Source organism: Trachypithecus francoisi, unplaced genomic scaffold, assembly GCF_009764315.1.
Source record: "Trachypithecus francoisi isolate TF-2019V2 unplaced genomic scaffold, Tfra_2.0 Lachesis_group13, whole genome shotgun sequence".
Classification (NCBI taxonomy): domain Eukaryota; kingdom Metazoa; phylum Chordata; class Mammalia; order Primates; family Cercopithecidae; genus Trachypithecus; species Trachypithecus francoisi.
In genome coordinates, this window is record NW_022681458.1 from 12,858,231 (window position 1) to 12,881,064 (window position 22,834).

The window sequence follows — 22,834 nt, forward strand, 5'->3', positions numbered from 1 at the left end:
CACCACTGCACTCCAGCCTGGGTGACAAAGCAAGACTCTGTCTCAGAAAAAAAAAAAAAAAACTCCTAGAAGATAATGTAGGAGACAAATCTAGATGGATCATGGGTATGGCAATGACGTTTTAGGTACAGCAAAGGCACAATCTATAAAAGAAAGGCTTGATAAAATAGACTTTATTAAAATTAAAAACTTTTGCTCTGTGAAAGACACTGACAAGAGAATGAGAAGACAAGCCACAGATTGGGAGAAAATATTTCTAAATACATATCTAATAAAAGACTATTACCCGAAATCTACAAAGAACTCTTAAACTCAACAACATAAAGATAAACTGATTTAAAAATGAGCGATGTCATGGAGATTTTTGCTATGTTTTCTTCTAGTAGTTTTATAGTTTTAGTCCTTACATTTAAGTATTTAATCCATTTTTAGTTGATTTTTATGTAAGAGGTGAGAAAAGGGTCCATTTTTAGTCTTCTGTATGTGGATATCCAGTTTTTCCACACCATTTATTGAAGAGACTATCCTTTCTTCTGTGTTTTTGGCACCTTTGTGAAAAATCAGTTGATCATAGATATGTTGGCTTATTTCTGGACTCTCTATCCTATATCATGGGTCAATGTGTCTGTTTTTATGCCATTACCATCCTGTTTTAATTATTATTGCTTTGTAGTATATTTTGAAATCAGGAAATTCTGCCATTTGTGACAACATGAATGAACCTAGAGGATTTTATGTTAAATGAAACACGCCAAACACAGAGAGACAAATACAGTCTGATCTCACTTACATATGGAATCTTAAAAAGTCAAACTCATAGAAGGAGAGAGTAAAATTATGATTTCCAGAGGCTGGGGACTGGCGGAGGTGGACAGAGAAAGGAAGATTCTTGTCAATAGGTAAAAAGCTACAGTTAGACAGAAAGAACATGTACTGGTGCTCTATTGCACAGAAAGGTGACTACAGCTAATAATAACATATCATATATCTCAAAATAGCTAAAAGAGAAGGTTTTAAATGTTCTCATCAAAAACGAATAATAAATATTTGGCATGATGGATATTCTTATTACCCTGATTTAATCATTCCACAGTGTATACATATATCAAATTATCATATTTTATCCCATACATAGATACAATTATTATTTGTCCATTAAAGATAATACAAAACTTGAAAAATGATCAAGAGACCTGAAGAGACACTTCACCAAAGAACATGTACAGATAGCATATAAGCATATAGAAAGATGCTCAACATTATGTCATTAGGGACTTGCAAATCAATACAATCAGATACCACCACATACGTATTAGAACCCCAAAATTCAAAATACTGACAAAACCAGACGCTGGCAAAGATGTGGAGCAACAGAAACTCATTCATTGCTGATTGGAATGCAAAATGAAGCAGCCACTTTTGAAGACATTTGGGGAGTGTTTTACAAAACTGGATACTCTTAGCATACAACCCAGCAATCCTGCTCCTTGCTATTTACCCAAATACGTTGAACACTTATGCCCATATAAAAACCTGCACACAGATGTTAATAGTAGCTTTAGTTAGAATTGCCAAAACTTAGAAGCACCCAGGGATTCTTCAGTAGGTAAACGGATAAACTGTGGTACATCCAAACAATAGAATTTTATTCAGCCCTAACAAAAAAGAACTGTCAAGCCATGAAAAGATACAGAGGAATCTTAAATGCTTAAATGCATATTATTAAATGTTGTCAATTTTTTTTTTTTTTTTTTTTTTTTTTGAGATGGAGTCTCACTCTGTCTCCCAGGCTGGAGTTCAGTGGCGCCATCTTGACTCACTGCAACCTCCGCCTTGTGGGTTCAAGCGATTCTCCTACCTCAGCCTCCCAGGTAACTGGGACTACAGGCGCCCACCACCATGCCCAGCTAAGTTTTTGTATATTTAGTAGAGACAGGGTTTCACCATGTTAGCCAGGATGGTCTCCATCTCCTGACCTCGTGATCCACCCGCCTCAGCCTCCCAAAGTGCTGGGACTACAGGCATGAACCACCGCGCCTGGCCAAATAATTTTTGTACTTTTGGTAGAGATGGGGTTTCGCCATGTTGGCCAGGTTGGTCTGGATCTCCTGACTTCAGGTGATCTGCCCGCCTTGGCCTCCCAAAGTGCTGGAATTACAGGTGTGAGCCACCACACCTGGCCAAATGTTGCCAATCTTAAGATGCTACATGCTATATAATTCCAACTATATGATATTCTGAAAAAGGCAAAACTATGGAGACAATAAAAAGATCAGTGGTTGTCAGAGGTTAGAGGGCAGGAAGGATGAATAGGTAGAGCACAGAGGATTTTTAGGGCACTGAACTTATGCTGTATGATATTAGTCATTATACATTTGTTTATGCCTATAGAACATACAACATCAAGAGTGAACCCTGGCCGGGTACGGTAGCTCATGCCTGTAATCCCAGCACTTTGGGAGGCCGAGGCGGGTGGATCACAAGGTCAGGAGATCAAGACTAGGGTGAAACCTCGTCTCCACAAAAAAAAAAAAAAAAGCCGGGCGTGGTAGTGGGCACCTGTAGTCCCAGCTGCTCAGGAGACTGAGGCAGGAGAATGGCGTGAACCCGGAAGGTGGAGCTTGCAGTGAGTTGAGATTGCGCCACTGCACTCCAGCCTGGGCAACAAAGCAAGACTCCGTCTCAAAAAAAAAAAAAGAGTGAACCCTAATGGAAATTACAGGCTAGATGGTCTCTAAAATCTCTGCCAACTCAGAGATTAGATTCTATAGTGGACTTTGATATGACATAGTCTTCTGAATCTCTGTGGATGACATGTAAGATAAGAAGGAAGCCATCTGCATGCATCTGCACAATACCTCTGTGCATTATTCACAAATGAGCAGAACTATACATTTCTCTCAAAAGAAAATGAAAACTAGTGTTATGGATAATGATTATTCATTCTGAATTCCTAGTTATGTGATATGGAACGTGAGATTTACTTTAAATAGAGCATGAAATTAAGATAAAGTAAAATACACTAACAGACTCATTTTTTAATAAGGATGTTGGATGTCAATCACTGAGATTTAACTTCTTTAGTAAGAAAAAGCCTGGAATAAATGTTTCTAATAACAGGAGATTCTAAGTTAGTAAGAATTGGTCCAGGAAATGACTTTTTTTTTTTTTTTTTTTTGAGACGGAGTCTCGCTCTGCCGCCCAGGCTGGAGTGCTGTGGCCAGATCTCAGCTCACTGCAAGCTCCGCCTCCCGGGTTCACGCCATTCTCCTGCCTCAGCCTCCCGAGTAGCTGGGACTACAGGCGTCCGCCACCTCGCCCGGCTAATTTTTTTGTATTTTTTAGTAGAGACGGGGTTTCACCGTGTTAGCCAGGATGGTCTCGATCTCCTGACCTCGTGATCCGCCCGTCTCGGCCTCCCAAATGACTTTTTAACTAGGAAAGTGAATGGTTTGGGAACCTTCTCCTTTGTATCTGGTCCTTGGCTCATTTGCACTGTGTTGGGAATATGTGTATTACTTCCATTTGTCATCAATGAACTTTTCTTTCATTTGAATTTAAGTCCACGCTGCCTCTTTGGCTGCACCTTTCTCCTCCTTCTCCCTTGCACGATTTGGAAAAATCTCAATATTTCAAAAAGGAAAAAACAAGCAAGGACCTTCTTTCACAAAGTGTTAGCAGCATAGCCTACTAGAAATAACCACACCTCAATGCCAAACCTACCCAGAATGCTGTGAGAAGGACTGTCAGGAGGAAACATCCAAAACCTTTTGTAAAATTCCTTGGGTGACAAGTTCACACACCAAAAAGGAGATTTTTAATCACACTCAAAAAGTTATGCATTTGAAACTCTGCTCTCTATATGAGAACTTTTTTAAATTTTTAAAATATAACCATTCTCAGAGAAGGGATAACAGTACTAATTCTAAGATTGAGGAAAATTATATAGACCTTTCTGTAGCCAATTTTTTACTTTCAGTGAAAGAGGCCACCTGTCTTAGGTTGTATTCCCCGGGAACAGACTCTGAGAGGGAGAATTGCAGGCAGATAATTTGTCAGGGAGTTCTCTGCAGAAATATGTGCATACACATGTAAGGAAGTGAGAAAGGCAAGATTGGCCAAGAGGAGAGGTCCTCCCCAAATGTGTTTGCAACTGAGGCCTTGGCACATCCTGCAGGAAACCCTGAAGATGGGATGGTCTGTCAGTTTTGATGCAAATGGAAGCAAGGAGTGGGCTTTTGTATCTCTGTATTAGCCAGACATTAGGATCCTCACTGGGAAAGGGTCTAACCTTGGCAAGGCAAGTCCTTCACTGAGGGTAATGCCCAGTGTGTAGAGTCAGCAGCCTGTGTTCTCCACAGTCAGGGTACCATGGCCTGGAGTAAAGCATTCCAGCATCTACTAGATCAAGTGACTCTATTTTTATTGTCAATAGCAAAATATGCTGTTGTTTTTGTTTGTAGTCATTTATGTCTGTTAATGTCAAAAACATAAATACTGTTAGTTTTTTATGGCCCTGTAAATAGTCTGCAGACAAATTTCCATGAGCATATTTACATTTCTGTACACTCAGTTTCCTGAGCAAAGGGCACTGATACCTGAATTAAAGGGTGATTGTATATTAACCCTAAAGGCCAGGCATGGTGGTTCATGCCTGTAATCCCAGCATTTTGGGAGGCCCAGGAGTGCAGATCACTTGAGTTCGAGACCAGCCTGGCCAACATGGCAAAACCCATCTCTACTAAAAGTAAAAAAATTAGCCAGGCGTGGTGATACATGCCTGTAATCCCAGCTACTTGGGAGGCTGAGGCAGGGGAATTGCTTATATCTGGGAGGCGGAGGTTGCAGCGAGCCGAGATCACGCTACTGCACTTCAGCCTGGGCAACAGAGCAAGACTTTGTCTCAAACAAACAAACAAACAAAAAACAACTATTAGCTTGCAAGTAGTGCAACATCTCAGATCTTTCACAGTTTACTGTGGCTCTACTTATAAAACTAGATACTTTTAGCAATAACATATTCATCCGAAGAACAGTTTATGTCTTCACAGCTCTGTTCTTAAAATACAAAAAAGTGCAAAAATTCTTAATGAATATTATATACACAAATAACTGTATGTATGAGAATGTGAGTCAAGAAGCTTTCCATTTCACCAAAAAGAAAGGAAAACAAATAGATTACTTCAACCATTCAAGGGAGAGAGCTCCAGCTAAGGAGATTAAGAAATGCCTTGGGGAGGTAGGAGTCTTGGCTGAGGCTTGAGGAGTAGTGAGAAGCAAAGATCAAAAAAGCATGTTATTAGACTTATGATTCTTTAAAAAAGCATATTGTTAGACTTAATGAATTATATAATTTATTAATAAGGAGGATACTTATGGATACTTATATACAGGCACTAAGCTAAATGCATTAAATGAATTTTTTTCTAATTTATATCTTCCAAAAACCTTTATGAGATGTTATTACTTTTCTTGGAGAAATTTATTAACTTACCTAAGTTGAACAGGTGACAAGTCGTGGAACAGGAATTTATAGCAGTTGGATGGCAGAAAGTATGCTCAAACTTGTTGATCAGACCAAACTAGTTGGTCAGAGGACTCAACTAGGCAAAGGCTGGGAGGCAAGAAATCCCTGCATTTTTGAAAAACAGTAGATAGTTTTGTTTGTTTAGTAGTGATTAGGGTTGAAGCACATGAAACTTGGTAAGCAGGGGAAGGCCATGACGGATAGAGTTTGGCTTCAGGAAGTTCCTGAAGGCTCCTCATGAGAGCAACCAACGATATGCTTTAGGAACTTTAATCTGGCACCAGGGTTAAGAAGGTTTTGAAAGTGGATGACTAGTTGAGGCACAACCGTTGGAAGGCTGGTGCAATATAGTCCTGGCAAGCACAAGTGGTGCAATGCCCACGGATCTCAAAACTCAAGGTCTAAATGTCTAGTACCAACCCCTGTTTCAGGATAAGCCCTCCAATCTCACTGGGCTTCTGGATCTTCATCTACAGGAAGTCTTCCTTCGGAATCTGGAATTCTAGCAATTTAGAAAGACAAATTGAAATATTATGTTGGTGCAATAGTAATTGAGGGTTGTGCCATTAAAATTGCAAAAACCGCCATTACTTTTGCACCAATCTAATAATTTCGTGAACACGGAGACAGGGATGAGTAAGTAAAAGATACTTTAGAGTTGGAACTGAATGAACATAGAAATGTATTGAATGTAAAGGGCAAAGAGAAGAAATTGGAAGACTGCAAGATTTTAAGCCTAGGCACTGAGAAAAGTCAATGGAAATAAGAAGCCCGGGAAGAGGGTGGGAAGGCAATTAGAATTCATTTTAGATGTATTGATTTTGAGATGTTAATGAGCTATGCAGAAGACCCACTGATAAAAGAGCCCCAGAATCTAGAAGAAGGGTCCTGACTGGCATCCAGACTTGGAAGCTATTTTCATAGACAGGCAAGTAGATGAGATTGCTTAGGAACCGACTGTGGAAAGGAGGACAGGAAATCAATCAGAGTCAGCTATAGCTACACTTAAAGGAAAAACAGAGAACTGGGTTCCAGGCAAGAAGGGATCAGAGAGACAGAAATTCACAGGAGGCCAGGGAGGAGAAGTTTCTAGAACAAAGGCCTGTCAGATCAAGGGTTAGATGCTCTGGGGAGCTCCTTGGTCTAAAAATTCAAGTGCTCAAAAGAGTGGTGCTGATATAAGTCAGGGGTTTCAGAGGGATGAGATGGGGTAAAACACAGCACAAAATACAGTGCAAGTGCAAAATACAGAGGATATGTATATCAAAATATAGAAGCATCTTGCTTTTTACCAAGTCAGTGCAAAATGACTTGGTAAAAATCACCAGAAATGGGGCAGGTATTTTTCTAATGATCCTCTTGCATTAGAATCAACCAGGAGTGATGGATGAAAATGCAGATTTGTGGGCCTCCTTCCAGAAACACTGAGTCATAATCTCTGGGGTGAATGCTTTGTGTATCTTCTTTTTAAACACCATTGTCCCTCGATAATTCTTTTGTGTGTAGGCCAGGCTACATACATTCAACCTGTGTTTCAAATGATTGGAGGGAGTCAGTAGACAGAGATTAATAGAAGAGATGGAAAAACTGGCTGATGAGGAGTAATCCTGAAAAAGGCAAATGGTACCTGGAGAACCAGCAGAAGGATCAGCTCAGGGAGACTCTGCCTGTGTCCAGTGACATCCTGTTTATTGGGACTCTACAAAGTGGCTCTGTGAAGTTTCTGTGTGTGTGTGTGTGTGTGTGTGCTGCCTCTCTTGGTAATAATATCCTGCCCCCTACAGTGACAGCCTTGATGCCAGAGATATACCACAGACTGAAGCCTCCACAGAAGCCAGAGCCTCCGACGAGTCCCCCAACCCTCCAAGCAGCAGTGAGGAGAGCACGGGCAGCTGGACCCAGCTTGCCAATGAGGAGGACAACCCAGATGACACAAGTAGCTTTCTGCAGCTCAGTGAGCGATCCATGAGGTACCTGCTCTTCCCTTGACTTCTGAGGGAAATTGGTCTCAACACAGATTCTAAAAAATGTGCTTTAATGGTTCTCTGCAAAGGGTCTCTAATAAAGAAAGGAGGAGAGAACAAAAAAAGGAAAGTTCCCACTATGTCAAGGTGCCTGCCTATCATGATTTGTGTGCTGAGAGGTATCTTAACATCCAGTTATGGCTTAAATTTCACTGGCCATGATTAAGAATGAGCTGTGTTCCCTTCCCTGCAAGCCCCAGCTAGTACATTCTGTGATAACAACCGAAAATTTTTTTCAATGGTGGGCTGCTTTTACACCTGGTGTGTTTGATGCTCTGTCTCTGGTTCATTTGTATTTCAGATGCAACACAGGCTGGGTTTACACCAGGCAAGTGTTTCCACACTGTGTTCTATTGTTTGGCCTGTTTCTCCCTCCATCTCCCCTGCCTCTGTATTGTTCCTCCCACAAAGCCAGAGAGGAGATTAGGAGACATCAGATCTGGAAGGGCTCAAGCCAATCAGGAGACATTAACTAAAAACTATTCCCCGTTGAGGTGGAACCTCTAAAAGACTCCCTGTGTTTCTGCCCAAAATCTCATTTGATACTGGACCGCAGGCTTTGCACAGAGGTCGACTGGAAAATGGGATCAGCATCTGGGTGTATGTATGACTCTTGGAAAGTTTTATTTCTGGGAGTTTAGTCTGTTTAGACTTAACATTTCACAATGCTAAAAGGTTTGTCAAAACTTCTAAAACTAGTGGAAAGTATTACAAGATAGAAACAAAAAGCAAAGAGAACTCGAATCTTTGGACTCAACAGTAAGGTTTACAGGGTTGATTACCTCCAGTGCAATTTTGAATCATCAGGTTTCAGTATGTGAATATATCTGGTGTCCCCCTCAAAAGCTAAGACAAGAATTTAAAATTGAAGGCATCCAGTTGATATTTTCTACTCTTAGAGTACCATCTACTCTTGGTATATTCCAGAGAAAACTGTCCCACTACACGATGCACCACCACTCACCCTTTGAAAGCCTTGCTTGAAAGAGACGTAACTGGAAACAGAGAAGGTGTGAGGAGACTGAGTGGCTTGGTAAAATTGGATATATTTCATTTCACAAGCACAAACAGAGCCTAAAAATTGGCTCAACTTTGCTGTGTTTCAATCAGTAAGTTCCAGGCTAGTAACTAGACCATATGTTGATTGTGTAGCCTATGAAAATGATGCAATCTGGGTCCTCCTTCTCTACAATAAAAAAGGTACCAGGTGTTGCACTTTCTTGAAGATTGTAAGATAAAGGACCAATAAAACATTGACATTGCCCAGCTTTGTACTTGGGGTTCTGTAGTCTCATAGGAAAATAACAAGCCAGATGCTTAGCCTATGAAATCCTACGGAATGTCCCTGAGAAAATCCCCCAAATGGCAAAGGGAGAACATGAGTCCACTGGTTTCTGTCAAAACTGGTTTCTGCCAGCCCATGTTTTCAGAAGTTCCTTCATCTCTGCAGGTGTCCCCAGCAGCAAGAAATCTCTTGCCAATAGATAAATATCTTCACCGTAACTAGAATGAAGAAATGAGGCATACTGATTGTTATCCCCTGGATGTGATCTACCAGTTGTGATACCACTCCAAATAGTAGTATCACAACTTAGTATTTTTCACAAATTATTAGTAGTATTATTAGTATCTGCTGAGCCTGTTAGGCTTATGTCTCATTATGATTTCTCTTAATTTGGTCAGAAATAAATATTAATTGAGGTGTCCTAGGCACAAAGCGATATTCTTCTGGGGACCAAAGGAAGGAGCTTGTACAACAATGGAACATCACTGTCAGCAGCATGTTAGAGGCTGGAGATGGGCATTAATATGTAAACTTTTGCTTTGTCAGCAATGGCAACAGTAGTGCCACTAGCAGTCTTGGCATTATGGACCTGGACATTTATCAGGAAAGCATGCCATCTTCTCCCATGATTAAGTAAGTAGCCACTGAGATGCAGTGATTGTGAGACCACTACTCCAATTCCATCTGGCAATCCATTTTGATCATTCAGGGTGTGCCCAACCACTGACCTCATCGTGTGTGTACTGCTGTGGTTCCATGTCACTGGAGCAAGAATTCAAGCCTGGAATAGGCCCTGCCCTGCCACCACCTGCTTTCTGGGTTTCAAATCTGCCCTCTGTGGAATAATTATTTCAGATAAAACTTATCAATGTAATCTGAAGTGTATGTCATTTTACCTACCTAGAAACAGAAGCAAAAATCCCTTTAAATTATACCAGGCCAACTAAAGAAGACTATTCAATAGTCTTCACTATGAAACATCATCACTTCAATATAATCAAATGTGAATGGCTTTTCCTTTACATGTAGAAACCTGGGATTATCACTACTAAATGTGTTTAATATTAAATGGTTGTCACGATGGATATGTGTCATTCTCACCCAGTGCCTATGCTCTCCACAATATGGGGACTTCCTTAAGACCAAAGGAAAAAAGGACTTAGAGAAGGACGAGTACTTCTAGGAAGTACATGCATCCTAAAATATGGCGCAGAAAGACAGGGCAACATGAGGTCAGGAGTACTTCTAGAATATGTGGTTATTCTGGAAAATTAAAATGATTGAAATCTATTTTTGACCATTGTGATTTAGCTTATGATTTGGAGATTTCTGAAATTTCAGAACAACGATAAATAAGTGTAGGCTAAAGTTGCTCCCTGACCTATTTTCTCCATCACTATCTATAACTACAGCACATTTATTTCACCATTTAACCAGGTGTGTTCCTCAGTGATTGAGGGTGACGGTGCATCCTTTGTTGCTCCACACAGCCATTATTCAGTGGAGATGAACATACACATTATCTTGTTTTTTTGTTTTGTTTTGTTTTGTTTTAAGGAGAAACCAAAAATCAAAACAAACAAACAAAAACTACCTTGGGGTAAATTTATTTTTCTCTTTCAGGAAACATTTATTTAGCTACTTTTCCCAACTTTCTCTGCAGTATGAGCCTATGAGCCTATGACCCCAGGGAAAATCTGTATTCTGAGAAAGCCAAGAAATCACCTCCATGGTCAGCATCCAAAACAGCAGAAACTGTGCCTCCCATCTGTCATACCCCCAATGTCACTTGCATAGAGATCTAGAAGAAAATCTAGATCCTTGAAAAATTAACATTTCTGCAAATAAATACGTATGAATGAAAGAATTACTATACCCTTTCTCTTAACATCAGGAACGCAGTGGAATTTTTCAGCCATATCTTAGCAGTAACAGAATGAGAGAATTGCCTATCATCAAACAACACATTTTTAAGGGCTCCTGTACTCCAATTTCTAGACACGACAAAAATATAGGACAACTACAGGCTTCCCAGGATAGCCACTTCCTTTCAGCTGCTGGCCATATGTTCTTACTTTAGAAACATTTATCAAGTCCTCCCACTACGTGCAAGGCTCTGTAATAAGTACACACCATATGAAAACACCTCCGATATTGAACTCTACCATATCTAATGAAATACTTCAGTTATGAGTCCCTCATTCTAAACCACCCAGCCTACTACACTTCCCCAATAAAAAGAAAAAGAAAAATTTTAATTGAGATATTTTTCTGTCAAATGTAAGTTCTGCAGTTTGTTGGTTGTCTTTTTTCTTTTCTTTTCTTTCTTTTTTTTTTTTTTTTTTTTTTGAGACAGAGTCTTGCTCTGTCGCCCAGGCTGGAGTCCAGTGGTGCGATCTCGGCTCACTGCAAGCTCCGCCTCCTGGGTTCACGCCATTCTCCTGCCTCAGCCTCGCAAGTAGCTAAGACTACAGGCACCCGCCACCATGCCTGGCTAATTTTTTATATTTTCGGTAGAGACGGGGTTTCACCATGTTAGCCAGGATGGTCTCGATCTCCTGACCTTGTGATCCGCCCACCTCAGCCTCCCAAAGTGCTGGGATTACAGGCATGAGCCACCACGCCTGGCCAGTTGTCTTTTTTATTTCAGATCAAAGAACCATATACCTGTAAAATTATTTTTTAAATAAAATAAAAGCTATGTTGCTATTGTAGTATAGAAAAAAAAACAGTGACAAGATGGGAACATATGATTCATTAACATGAAAGTAAAATGCAGAAGAATCAATCTCCAAATCAGAACAGTTACCCACAAAATCTCTTTGATTGTTTAAACCTGTGAAGGTTTATGGTAAGGAGGTTGAAGAGAAGAGAAGGATGCATCTCTCAGTCTCCCACACCAGCTATCCTAACTAAAGTAACGAGTTATCTGGCCTGTTGTTGTTGGAGGAGGACATTTATTGCAGACCCAGTGATCCTACATAATAGCCACATTGGTATTTTCCCAGCATTACTCCACTCTACAAAAACAATAAATCCAGAATGAACCTCAGAAGCCTTTAGATCAGTAAGACCCATCGCCTCATCTTTCATTTACAGCTTATTCTTCTAAACATTACCAATCACATACTGTTGTTTTCTCCCAAAGTGAATTACTAGAAGAAAAGGAGATTCTTAAAGGACAGTCAGAAAGCATAGAGGGTAAGCCACCTTCCCATACTTTTGACACACAATTGCCTGGGCTCTCCCTTTGGAAAGAGGGATAAGGCTGTGGTTGTGTCTGTGCCCAGCGCCTGCATCTGGACTGCCCACGGGAACAGCCAGCGCCCAGAGGAGCCTGCTGGTGATCAACTTTGACCTGGAGCCAGAGTGTCCGGATGCCGAGCTCCGAGCCACCCTGCAGTGGATAGCTGCCTCCGAACTTGGGATTCCCATCATCTACTTTAAGAAGTCTCAGGAAAACAGAATTGAAAAGGTATCATGTTCCAGGTTTGGGTATCAATGAAGCTTTGTGTTTTTATCACCACTGGAAACTCAGTAAATGCTCAGTTAACCTATTTCCATTTGAATTATTTGATGCTGACTGTTCTTGACCTTAAAATTGTAGCTAGAACGTTGAAAAATCTTCCACCTGTGTAAATATAATATAATTAGCATTTCTTTGATCCTGACTTTGTCTTGGCTGGTAGGTGGTTGTGAGAAAAGCAAATTGGGGGGTTGGGAACTTTTTTAGAGTCTCTTAGTTTTTGGTGTTTTCTTACTCTGGGACAAACTTCTTCATAGCACTCCTTTAAATAAAAGAAAGAAAGAAGAACCTGATACACAGCAGAAAGCAAAGTGAAGCCACACTGACATCTAAAACAGGCCAAGAGAAGGCATTTTTAATTCCCTTCCAAACAGATTTGCATTAGGAAGACTTTTTATTTATTATTCTCCACCTACCAGAAATATAAAGCTAGGCAAGGGATCCTTGGCCAACATCAAAATTCATAGTAACTCTCACTCTAATTCTACATCTGTAACTGTGGTAGAATCTTAGCTATGAAGAGTAAGGCATGAATCTGTCTGCCAATGTCTTCAAGCTCAATTTTCCATAGTTTAAAAGTAGACTCGTTTTAAAAGATTTCAAATTAATAATAACATATTAGTTTTCTATTGCTGTGTAACAAACTGCCACACATTTACCAGCTTAAAACAGCACTCAGCTCCGTAGGTGTGAAGTTAGGGTGAGTTCCATTGTAATCTTTGCTTTAGGTTTTACAAGGCGAAAATTAAGGCATGAGCCTGAGTAGGCACTTATCCAGAAGTTCCAGGGATGAGAAGGAGTCCAAGCTCATTCAGGTTGTTGTGCTAACTCAGTTTCAGGTGGTTGTAGGAATGAGGTCCTGTTTCCCTGCTGGCTGTCAGCAGAGGGCCACTCTCAGCTCCCAGAGCCACCCACATTCCCTGTCACATGGCTCCTTTATGTCCTTTTGGTATCAATCTCTCTGATACCTCAGCCACCTGCCAGAAAAAGCTCTGTCTTTAAAGAGTTTGTGTGATTAGGCCAGGTGCGGTGGCTCATGCCTGTAATCCCAGCCGTTTGGGAGGCCGAAGTGGGCAGATCACCTGAGGTCAGGAGTTCAAGACCAGCCTGCAACATGGTGAAACCACATCTGTACTTTAAAAAAAAAAAAAAAAAAATAGCCGGGCATGATGGCAGGCACCTGTAATCCTAGCTACTCAAGAGGCTGAGACAGGAGAATTGCTAGAACCCAGGAGGTGGAGGTAACAGTGAGCCAAGATTCCACCACTGCACTCCATCCTGGCATCCTGGTGGCAGAGTGAGACTTGAGACTTTGTCTCAAAAAAAAAAAAAAAAAAAAGTGTGATTAAATTATAATCACCTGATTTCTGATTAACTCAAAGGTAACTGATAAATCCTTTTTGCCATGTAAGGTAGCGTAATAAGGGTATGATATCTCATCCTATTCATAGTCCCAGGGATTAGGGTGAAAAACCTTGAGTACTGTTTTAGGATCCTGCCTATCAAGCCACCGGGTAGGATTTTCATGTCTTGTTGTCACAAGGTGCCTCCATGTGCCTCATCCTACTTGCTTCTCAACAAGCCTGTGACAAAACAGAACAGATATTATTGTCCTTTTTTGACTAAGGAGCAAATCGGGTACATGAACAATTTCCCAGGCCAAGTCCCTGCACTCTGCTTTCTCCATAAAATACTTCTCAGTAGTTCTTTATTTTAAAAGGACCTTTCTCAAGTTAAATCCTTGGGCTTACAATTTGGATTTTTTTTTAACTGTGTAATTGCATTTTAATTATCTGTGCCAAAATCTAGCAGCCTGAAATGAAATGTTCTTTACCTTCTTGCCCCTGCTTATGGTAGTTAGAACAGCTTCTCTATTTCTGCATCACGAGTCCATGGAATTGACTACAGGAAAAATTGAAAAGGAGATCTAATTCATTGTTCATACCCTCTCTCACTTCAACCTTTTTCCAACTGGTAATTAATACGTCCTTTCATGCCTATGCCTGCCTGCTGTTATACCCAAAATTATTCTAGGCACCTTCCTATACTTGTCATACTTTCATTTACAAGGTGTTGAGTGGTTCACTATTTGATAAATTCTCCTCCGACCTTACCACTCAGCTGCAAAGGGTGCAATAAAAAAAACATAATCATGGCTGGGCACGGTGGCTCAAGCCTGAAATCCCAGCACTTTGGGAGGCCGAGATGGGCGGATCACGAGGTCAGGAGATCGAGACCATCCTGGCTAACACGGTGAAACCCTGTCTCTACTAAAAAAATACAAAAACCTAGCCGGGCGAGGTGGTGGGCGCCTGTAGTCGCAGCTACTCGGGAGGCTGAGGCAGGAGAATGGCGTGAACCCGGGAGGCGGAGCTTGCAGTGAGCTGAGATCCAGCCACTGCACTCCAGCCTGGGCGACAGAGCGAGACTCTGTCTCAAAAAAAAAAAAAAAAAAAACCATAATCACATGTGAGCCTTCCCCCATGCCATACACTGTCCCAAAGACCCTCTGCTACATTCTCAGGAATGCATTCCCAGGCTCATGGGAAAATGAAAGATGAGCTGGTTCCAGCTCTATCGCCTGCTACTTACTGAGTAAGAGTATGACGTGGTAGATTTTCAGGTGGTACCTTAATGGAATAGATGTTTGTACAATGTATCTTCTTGAAGAAACAATGTATCTTCTTGAAGAAACATTGTATCTTCTTGAAGAAACCATGTATCTTCTTGAAGAAACATTGTATCTTCTTGAAGGAACAATGTATCTTCTTGAAGGAACAATGTATCTTCTTGAAGAAACAATGTTATATGAATATATGTCTCAGAAATCCCCAGTCGGTGCAAGAGTAAGAGGTGTCTCACAAACACCTGGGTTACATAAATCATGCCCTGACTTGGTATTTGTTTATCCCAACCTGATTTTCAATTCTCAAAGAGAATACTTGTTTTTGGATATAAATATTTTTCTGAGAAAATAGACATTCCGCTAATGTTATTAAGAAGGATATTAAATGATATTTCACTCATTCAATTAGCACCAGCTCAAGAACTTTAATTCTAAATAATGTAATTTTAGGAATAAAATCTTCTAATTTTTTTTGAGTCATCTAAGATTCTCTCCAAAGTCCATTGTATCATTCTATGCCTTTGCATCCTCATAACTTAGTTCCCACTTATGAGTGAGAACATACAGTGTTAGGTTTTCCACTCCTGAGTTACTTCACTTAGAATAATAGTCTCCAATTTGATGGTATTGACTTTTGACTTAACTTTGCAAATACGAAGACAAAAAAACTACAGTTAAGGTTATCAGTTTCAAAGAAACTCATCGCAAAGGAAGGGGAAAATTCGGAAGAATTCGATACTGAGGCGCTTCATCTGTAATCATAAGAAAGTGCCTTGAACTGATTTCTTTAGTCAGATTTAGTGCGTGTTAGAGTCACGTAGGGAGGTTTTACAAACTCCAACGCTCCAACCAATTAGATCAGAATCTTCTCCGGCGATGCTGCCCAGGCATCAGGGTTTTGTAAAGGTGTCTGGGGTTCCAGGGTGCAGCCAAGGCTAAGGCTGGTAGCTCTATGGGCCTTAATTGCAGGAGCAATATAATAACCAACTCTCTTATGCTTAATGCAATCTAATTCTGCCTTGGAGGAAAAGGATGTAGTTGCTTTCAGAAACCTAAGTTGAATGTTTTCAAAAAATTATACAACTTGCAACAACTCCCATAGATTTCATGATACAATTTTGTAAACAATCTAATTTATTAAATGCACCTGAGAATATAAAAACTATCTCCTATGTGATTCTTTTCTTCAAATGAGTCTACAGATGATAGAATGTAAATTCTTCTAGTTTCCTAAGACAAAACATTTGAAATGCCAACTATGATTTAAGGGAAGGGAACCTCATTATTACTGATTGTGAAATAGCAGAAAATGAAATATTTTCATTTTTATTTTTCAATACCATTGAAAGAAAAACTCAGATCCTGACATGCTAAAGCTGATTGTGAAAATACCCAGGCAATAGCATGAACAGGCACAATGAGAGCTCTAGGAATCGCTGCTAAATAGGACGTGGTTTTAAAATTTCAGCCCAGTAAAGAGCTAGAAGGCCGGCGCGGTGGCTCAAGCCTGTAATCCCAGCACTTTGGGAGGCCGAGACGGGCGGATCACGAGGTCAGGAGATCGAGACCATCCTGGCTAACACGGTGAAACCTCGTCTCTACTAAAAAATACAAAAACTAGCCGGGCGAGGTGGCAGGCGCCTGTAGTCCCAGCTACTCGGGAGGCTGAGGCAGGAGAATGGCGTAAATCTGGGAGGCGGAGCTTGCAGTGAGCTGAGATCCGGCCACTGCACTTCAGCCGGGGCGACAGAGCGAGACTCCGCCTCAAAAAAAAAAAAAAAAAAAAAGAACTAGAATGTCCTTTTCTGACTTCTTCGCAATCTTTTTTCATTCTTACCTTTTTTTAATGGAAGAAAAGAAAACATGAGATCTTCTTGCTCATCAGCCCCAAAGATGTTTCCAGGTCTCAATATCCAAGATTAAGTCATCACAGCCTCAGAAAACGCTCTATTTAGTGGGACCAGACCATTGTTAAATGCCACTTTTTTGGGATATCAGCCTGGACTTAGAAATCATGACAGATTCCAGCTTGTGACCACACCACAAACTCTATGCAGAGTGGCCTAGCTGGTGGATTATTTTGACAAGTTTGGAGAGACTCTCCTTCACAGGCCCCAAATAGATGGAAAGAAGCTGGTGTTAGGGCTTCTGGAAAGGTAGAAGGCAGGGAGAATTCTGGGAAAATATTGGCATCTGCTCCAAAGCTTTGATTCTTCCCCCACCCAGATAATGACTCAGAGATAAAGGCTGGGGATAAGGTGGTGGTCCTGTGAGCCACGGTTTACAGAAAGGAGCCGAGGCAAATGTCATGTTTCCATCGATGGAATCTTTTCAGACTTGCTAAGTGAAAGGAGGCACCAAGACTACTGGGGATGCTTTAGGGAAATCTCGAGAAACAAATCAACAACCTGTGAGCCTCTCCCAGTGAGACCTCAGAAACTCAATGTCCCCACCTTCTGGTCTAGGAGCTCTGCTTTCTAGATTCCCAGTAAGAGCTGGAGAGTGAGGAAAAGCCTGCTTAGTGGAATCATACAAAAGCTGTCATTTTAGCCTTTCTCCCCTTTATTCCCTTCAAGACCACTATTCCAAAGCCACATGTCATCATCCCTTTGTTGAATCAAAATCGTGGCTTGGATCTTACATACACTCTTAGATAATAAGTAACAGCTCACAAAATTATTTTTATGTATCTCCATAAATCACTAATAGCTGCTTGAAATGTTTCCCCTTCCCAAAAGTATTTTCATCGTTAGCAAAGCCTTTACCTAAAGGGTTTGCACTCTGTTCCTAAAATGTCAAGAATCAGATGGACAAGAAGCTCAGAAGGGTGGTGAGAGGTCCCAGGCAATGAATACTTTCTTTTAAATTTTTTTTCTTTCTTTCCTTTTTTTTTTTTTTTTTTTTTTTTTTTTTTTTTTTTTTTGAGATGGAGTCTCACTCTGTCACCCAGGCTGAAGTGCAGTGGTGAGATCTCGGCTCACTGCAACTTCTTCCTCCCAGGTTCAAGCGATTCTCCTGCCTCAGCCTCCTGAGCAGCTGTGATTACAGGTGCACGCCACCACACCCGTTTAATTTTTGTATTTTTAGTAGAGATGGGGTTTTCATCACATTGGTCAGGTTGGTCTCAAACTCCTGAACTCGTGATCAACCCGCCTCAGCCTCCCAAAGTGCTGGGATTACAGGCGTGAGCCACTGCACCCAGCCTCTCTGAAATTCTAGCACTGAGACTGATGGGAGTGAATGAGCTGGCTCACCATGGCTGCTACCATGAGCATGAAGCAGCCCCACATCTCACCCCCACAACATATATGCCCACTCAGTCACCACGTGATAAGAAACATGCCCCATGACCAGCTTTTATTTTGCCACATGCCCACCACTCTCCCACTCCAGGCTCTGTTCAGCCTTTTCCTAGCTCTATAACCTGCAATCATTTTCGAGGAGCACTCTTGCAGTAGAAAATTATTGAGCAACAGCCTCAAGAGATGCATGTTTAAATTATATATGTGAAAATACATTACCCAAAACTCAAGACTGAATACTTAGTGAAAGTTCATCCTCAATGATGCTAAATGTTTATCCATATTCCAAACAGTCTTCTTGAGATCTTTGAATGTACTTGACTGACGCTTGGTCTTGCATCCCTTCTGTCATTCAGCAAATATTCATGGAGCACCTACTATGTGCAGGCATGAGATATGAAAAGATGGCTAAGATGTTGTCCTTCTGCTGGGAGATCACTGTCTGTGGTTACCATCTGCCTTCCATCTGTCTCCCTTTTCACAACATCCTAAAACTCTTTAAGACAATGTTTATGTTTCCAGGTATTAAAAATTAAGGATGTCATTTTCCAGCCTAGGAAATTGGTTTATTTTGATTCAGCCAATACAAGCCAAATGAGTACAATAAAGTACTGATTACTGTCACTGTGCAAATGTTTGGTACCATCACAGCTGGGAGAAGAAACATCATTTAACAGCAGATCTTTATGAGACAACTTCTCAGTAATTGAAATGAATTAACATACTCAAACTGGAAAGAAATTAGCATTCCAGTCCCTGGCTGATCTTTTAAGTCTGAGCAAACAAATACCAAAAAAAAAAAAAAGAAAAGAAATTTAATTTTTAAAAATCCTAGGGAAAAAAAAAATCAAAGAACTAGTAACTGAACCACAATCCTCATCTTTTTAGCAAATAAGTCTCTCTTCCTCATAAAACTGCCAAATTTCCAGCCTATTTTTTTCTCCTAGTGCTCCAAGTAAATATCAAGAACATAGAATTTACTTATCCATATTCCAAACAGTCTTCTTGAGATCTTTGAATATATTTGACTCACACTTGGTCTTGCATCCCTTCTGTTGTTCAGCAAATATGCATGGAGCACCTACTATGTGCAGGCACATAGTTCTTCTGCCACCAAAATGCAGAAAGTTACGGTGGTAGAAAGAGCATTGGATGGAAGCGTTAGAAGACCATGATCCTACTGACAACTTTTCATCTTTCAAGCTCACATCTTTTTCATTGCAAATGCTCACATCATAGAGTTGTGACAGAACTGAATGAGATTCCACATGTTAAAATATTTCCTGTAGTTCCTAGCTTTCATTACATGTTTCCTCAAGAAAGTACCTAAGGAGTTAGAGAGTTCTTCACACTGGACTTCATCAGTTCCATGAAGAGGACCACTTATAATTATTTCCCCATTTTTCCTCCCTTCAAGCCCTCAGTTTCACTTGCAGTCCAGACTTTCTTCTCTAGGTTGTGGCCGATAGAACTGGTACCAATAACCAGGTGACAAATCTAAGGGGTTTCCTCTATCTTTCCTGATCCTGTGGCTGTGGAAAGCCAGAATTTCCTGATCCTTCATCTTAGCCTGGAGGGTGAGGGAGGCTTCTCAGGATGGACTGAGAAACCAACAGGTGGTCCTGCTTCAAAGTTTACCACTTGATTTATTTGGCCTAAATTTACATACCCAATGAGATCTTATTTGTGACAGAAATAGAAGGGACTGGGAGCTGTAATACAGTCCTATTACAGAAAGTCTAACCCAGAAAAAAGCAGACCTGAGAAAACACTAAATATCTAAAAGACTGGCTCTTAAAAAAAAAAAAGAATTAGTCTCATTCCACCTAATCCTCTGCAATCAGTGAATGGCAAACTGCTGTGAAAAAAAAAAAAATCAGTTGATGAAGCTTGGTAATAATCTGGAATCTTTAAAAAGACAATAGATTATCCTGGAAAACAGTCTTCTGACACTAGAGACATTTAAATAGGGACTGGAGAGCCATTGGCTTTGTGAGGGTGGTTGAATGAGGTGGCTTTCAGGACCCTCTATGCTCTGTGAGCCCTAACTCTCTGTTTTATTTTAGTTTCTAGATGTCGTGCAGCTGGTTCATCAGAAGTCCTGGAAAGTGGGTGATATCTTCCATGCAGTTGTCCAGTACTGCAAAATGTATGAGGAGCAGAAGGATGGGAAACTGAGTCTCTTTGACTGGCTCTTGGAACTGGGATAAGGCAGTCTGCCCTATTGAGCATTCCTTCCCTTTATTCAGCTTAGATTACAGTGGTTTGTTCTAAATGCTCTAAACGTTCTCAAAACATCACATCACATTAGCAGAGCTATAAAACAAAAATCTGCTACTCAAATCCACTGCATACAGAATAAATCGGAGGAAAAGCAAAATATAGGTCTGTTCAAATTCATACAACTTGTGAGTGAGTTCCAAAGACCTTGGATTAGAAGGGCTGGACCAAGAGAAATTTCAATGGGGCCCAAATTAGAAGGCTTATAATGAGACCCAGTCTCCAGGAAAACAACGCTCACATATGTTTAATCATATAAAATGATTTGTAATGTCTCTAATTAACAAACTCAGTGGTCAAAATAATTTTTAAAAGTATTCTGTAACCGATATTTTACTTTTTCTGATTATGTTAAGGGGCTGCCAGCCCAGGGAAATACTTAAGATATGGGTGAGAAATCCCCAGGCTTTTATACAAAAGATTTCCACTTTCAAACCAATGTCAGTGGACATTGATAAAAGGATAGCAGCGTCCTCTACTGAGGTGATTTCCTTTATTCCCTACAGCCCACTGATAAATATCCCACTTCTCCCAAATAGTGTCTGGGCTCCCAGCTAAGCAGAAAACTAGTGTCAATTGGCATTCAACTGAAGAAGAGGAAAATAAAAGATTGTCTTGTTTCCATCCCTGTATTACTTGGGTAACATGATCACATAATTCTTATCCTAAAAGAAAGCTCTCATAAAAAAAAAAAAAAAAAGTCTTTTCAGATAAAATCTGCTTGTGTCTCGAATAATATGACATACAAACTTCTACTTTATTTTATTGTAAATTATAAAGAGATTATTGTCTTAAATAATATATTGAGTTAGCTTCGAGCTTCCTAACTTATGAAGAGAGTGTTGTCTAAAGTCACATATTGACATTGAGCTCATGGTTGGTTTCATCACGTGTATGTTGGTAGCTGTACAGCAGACACGCCACTCCAATGACATTTATGACAGAAGCAGGGTAATGGTCTTGTATTTGACATGATCAGTTAGGATCATAGACTTTCCCTGACTCGTGGATATTAACCTTGAATTGGGGGAAAAGAAGATTTTGTCACATTGTAGTTATTTTAATAACAGAGATTTACTCTTTTGAAAAATAAAGGTATCTAATGTCCCTTAATAAGTCTTCTTTCCTTCCAAATAATGACCTACACGGATTTTATTTTCTTGATCAAAGAGGTGTTTATTAAGGATTTCTGGATATACTATACTTTTACTCTATTTTTCAAGATCACAAAGTAATTTTAAATGTCAGCAGGTTCTCATACATGAATGCTGGCCTCACCTACTCTACCAGCCACTTTTTGAAATGCAAAGAAAGCTCCCTTGTAAGCCATCCTTCCTTCCCCACTCCCATCCTAGGATAGTTGCCCAGTGCTCAGTAGGCATTTATTATTGAAATAGTCCAAATTTAGGTTATTATGCTTAATTTGACACATTAAGCAAATGCCCAGTTTTAAAATATATCCATCAATTCATGCTGAAATGTGCTTCCTTGTGCTATCAAATGGACTAGAATACACTTATTTTTAAAACAATCCCAGAATATTGTGTGTAGACTTTTGTTGTGCTCGAATAAACGTTTACTTATCTTACAAAGCACAAATACTGGATTGTAACCATGTGATGAAGTTATCTATGTTGTACCTCACATTGCAAATTAATCAATAAATCTCTGTTGTCAGATTGTCAATTATTTTTTCTGCAAGAGCTTTAAGCACCTCATAGGAAAAACAGTCACGGTACAATTGGATAAAGGCCTGTATATTCCTTAGAAAAAGTTTTGTTGTCCTACTAACATTTATTGGAAAACGTAAATGTTCTTGGCTTCATTTGTTAAAATCAGTAATATTCATGGAAATCAGTTTCTCAAACTTGGCACTATTGACATTTGGGAGCACATCACTCTTTGTTGCAAAGGGTTATCCTGAATATTGTGACATGTTTAGCAACATCCCTGGCCTCTACCCACTAGATGCTAGTAACCACCCCCTCACAGTTACGATAACCAAAAATATTCCCAGCCTTGCCAAATGTCCCCTGGAGGCCAAAGTCATCACTGGTTGAGGACCACTGTTGTCAAGAATGCATTGAAGGACCAGGCCTTAGTCTCTATGAGGTCTTAAAGGAGGAGGTGCCTTCAGCCATCTAGGGAATCCCCATAAGAAGCCTGAAAACCGGGTATTTCCCTACCCAAGACCCATAGAGTGTGGCTTTTGCCTTAAATCTGGGGAATAGGAGAAAGAGGCACAAGACAGACAAGGAGTCTAG

General features: G+C 40.3%; 1 protein-coding gene across 1 annotated transcript in view; it reads left to right on the forward strand.

Annotated features, from left to right (window-relative positions):
• Nucleotides 1-22,245, forward strand: part of SPHKAP (SPHK1 interactor, AKAP domain containing) — a 217,942-nt gene extending 195,697 nt beyond the window's left edge. The window contains 5 exon segments of the mRNA XM_033229965.1: nucleotides 7,312-7,497; nucleotides 9,383-9,469; nucleotides 11,985-12,037; nucleotides 12,127-12,311; nucleotides 20,357-22,245. Of these exon segments, the coding sequence (XP_033085856.1) occupies nucleotides 7,312-7,497; nucleotides 9,383-9,469; nucleotides 11,985-12,037; nucleotides 12,127-12,311; nucleotides 20,357-20,500 (655 nt within the window). The 3' untranslated portion in view covers nucleotides 20,501-22,245.
• Nucleotides 22,246-22,834: the final 589 nt, after the last annotated feature.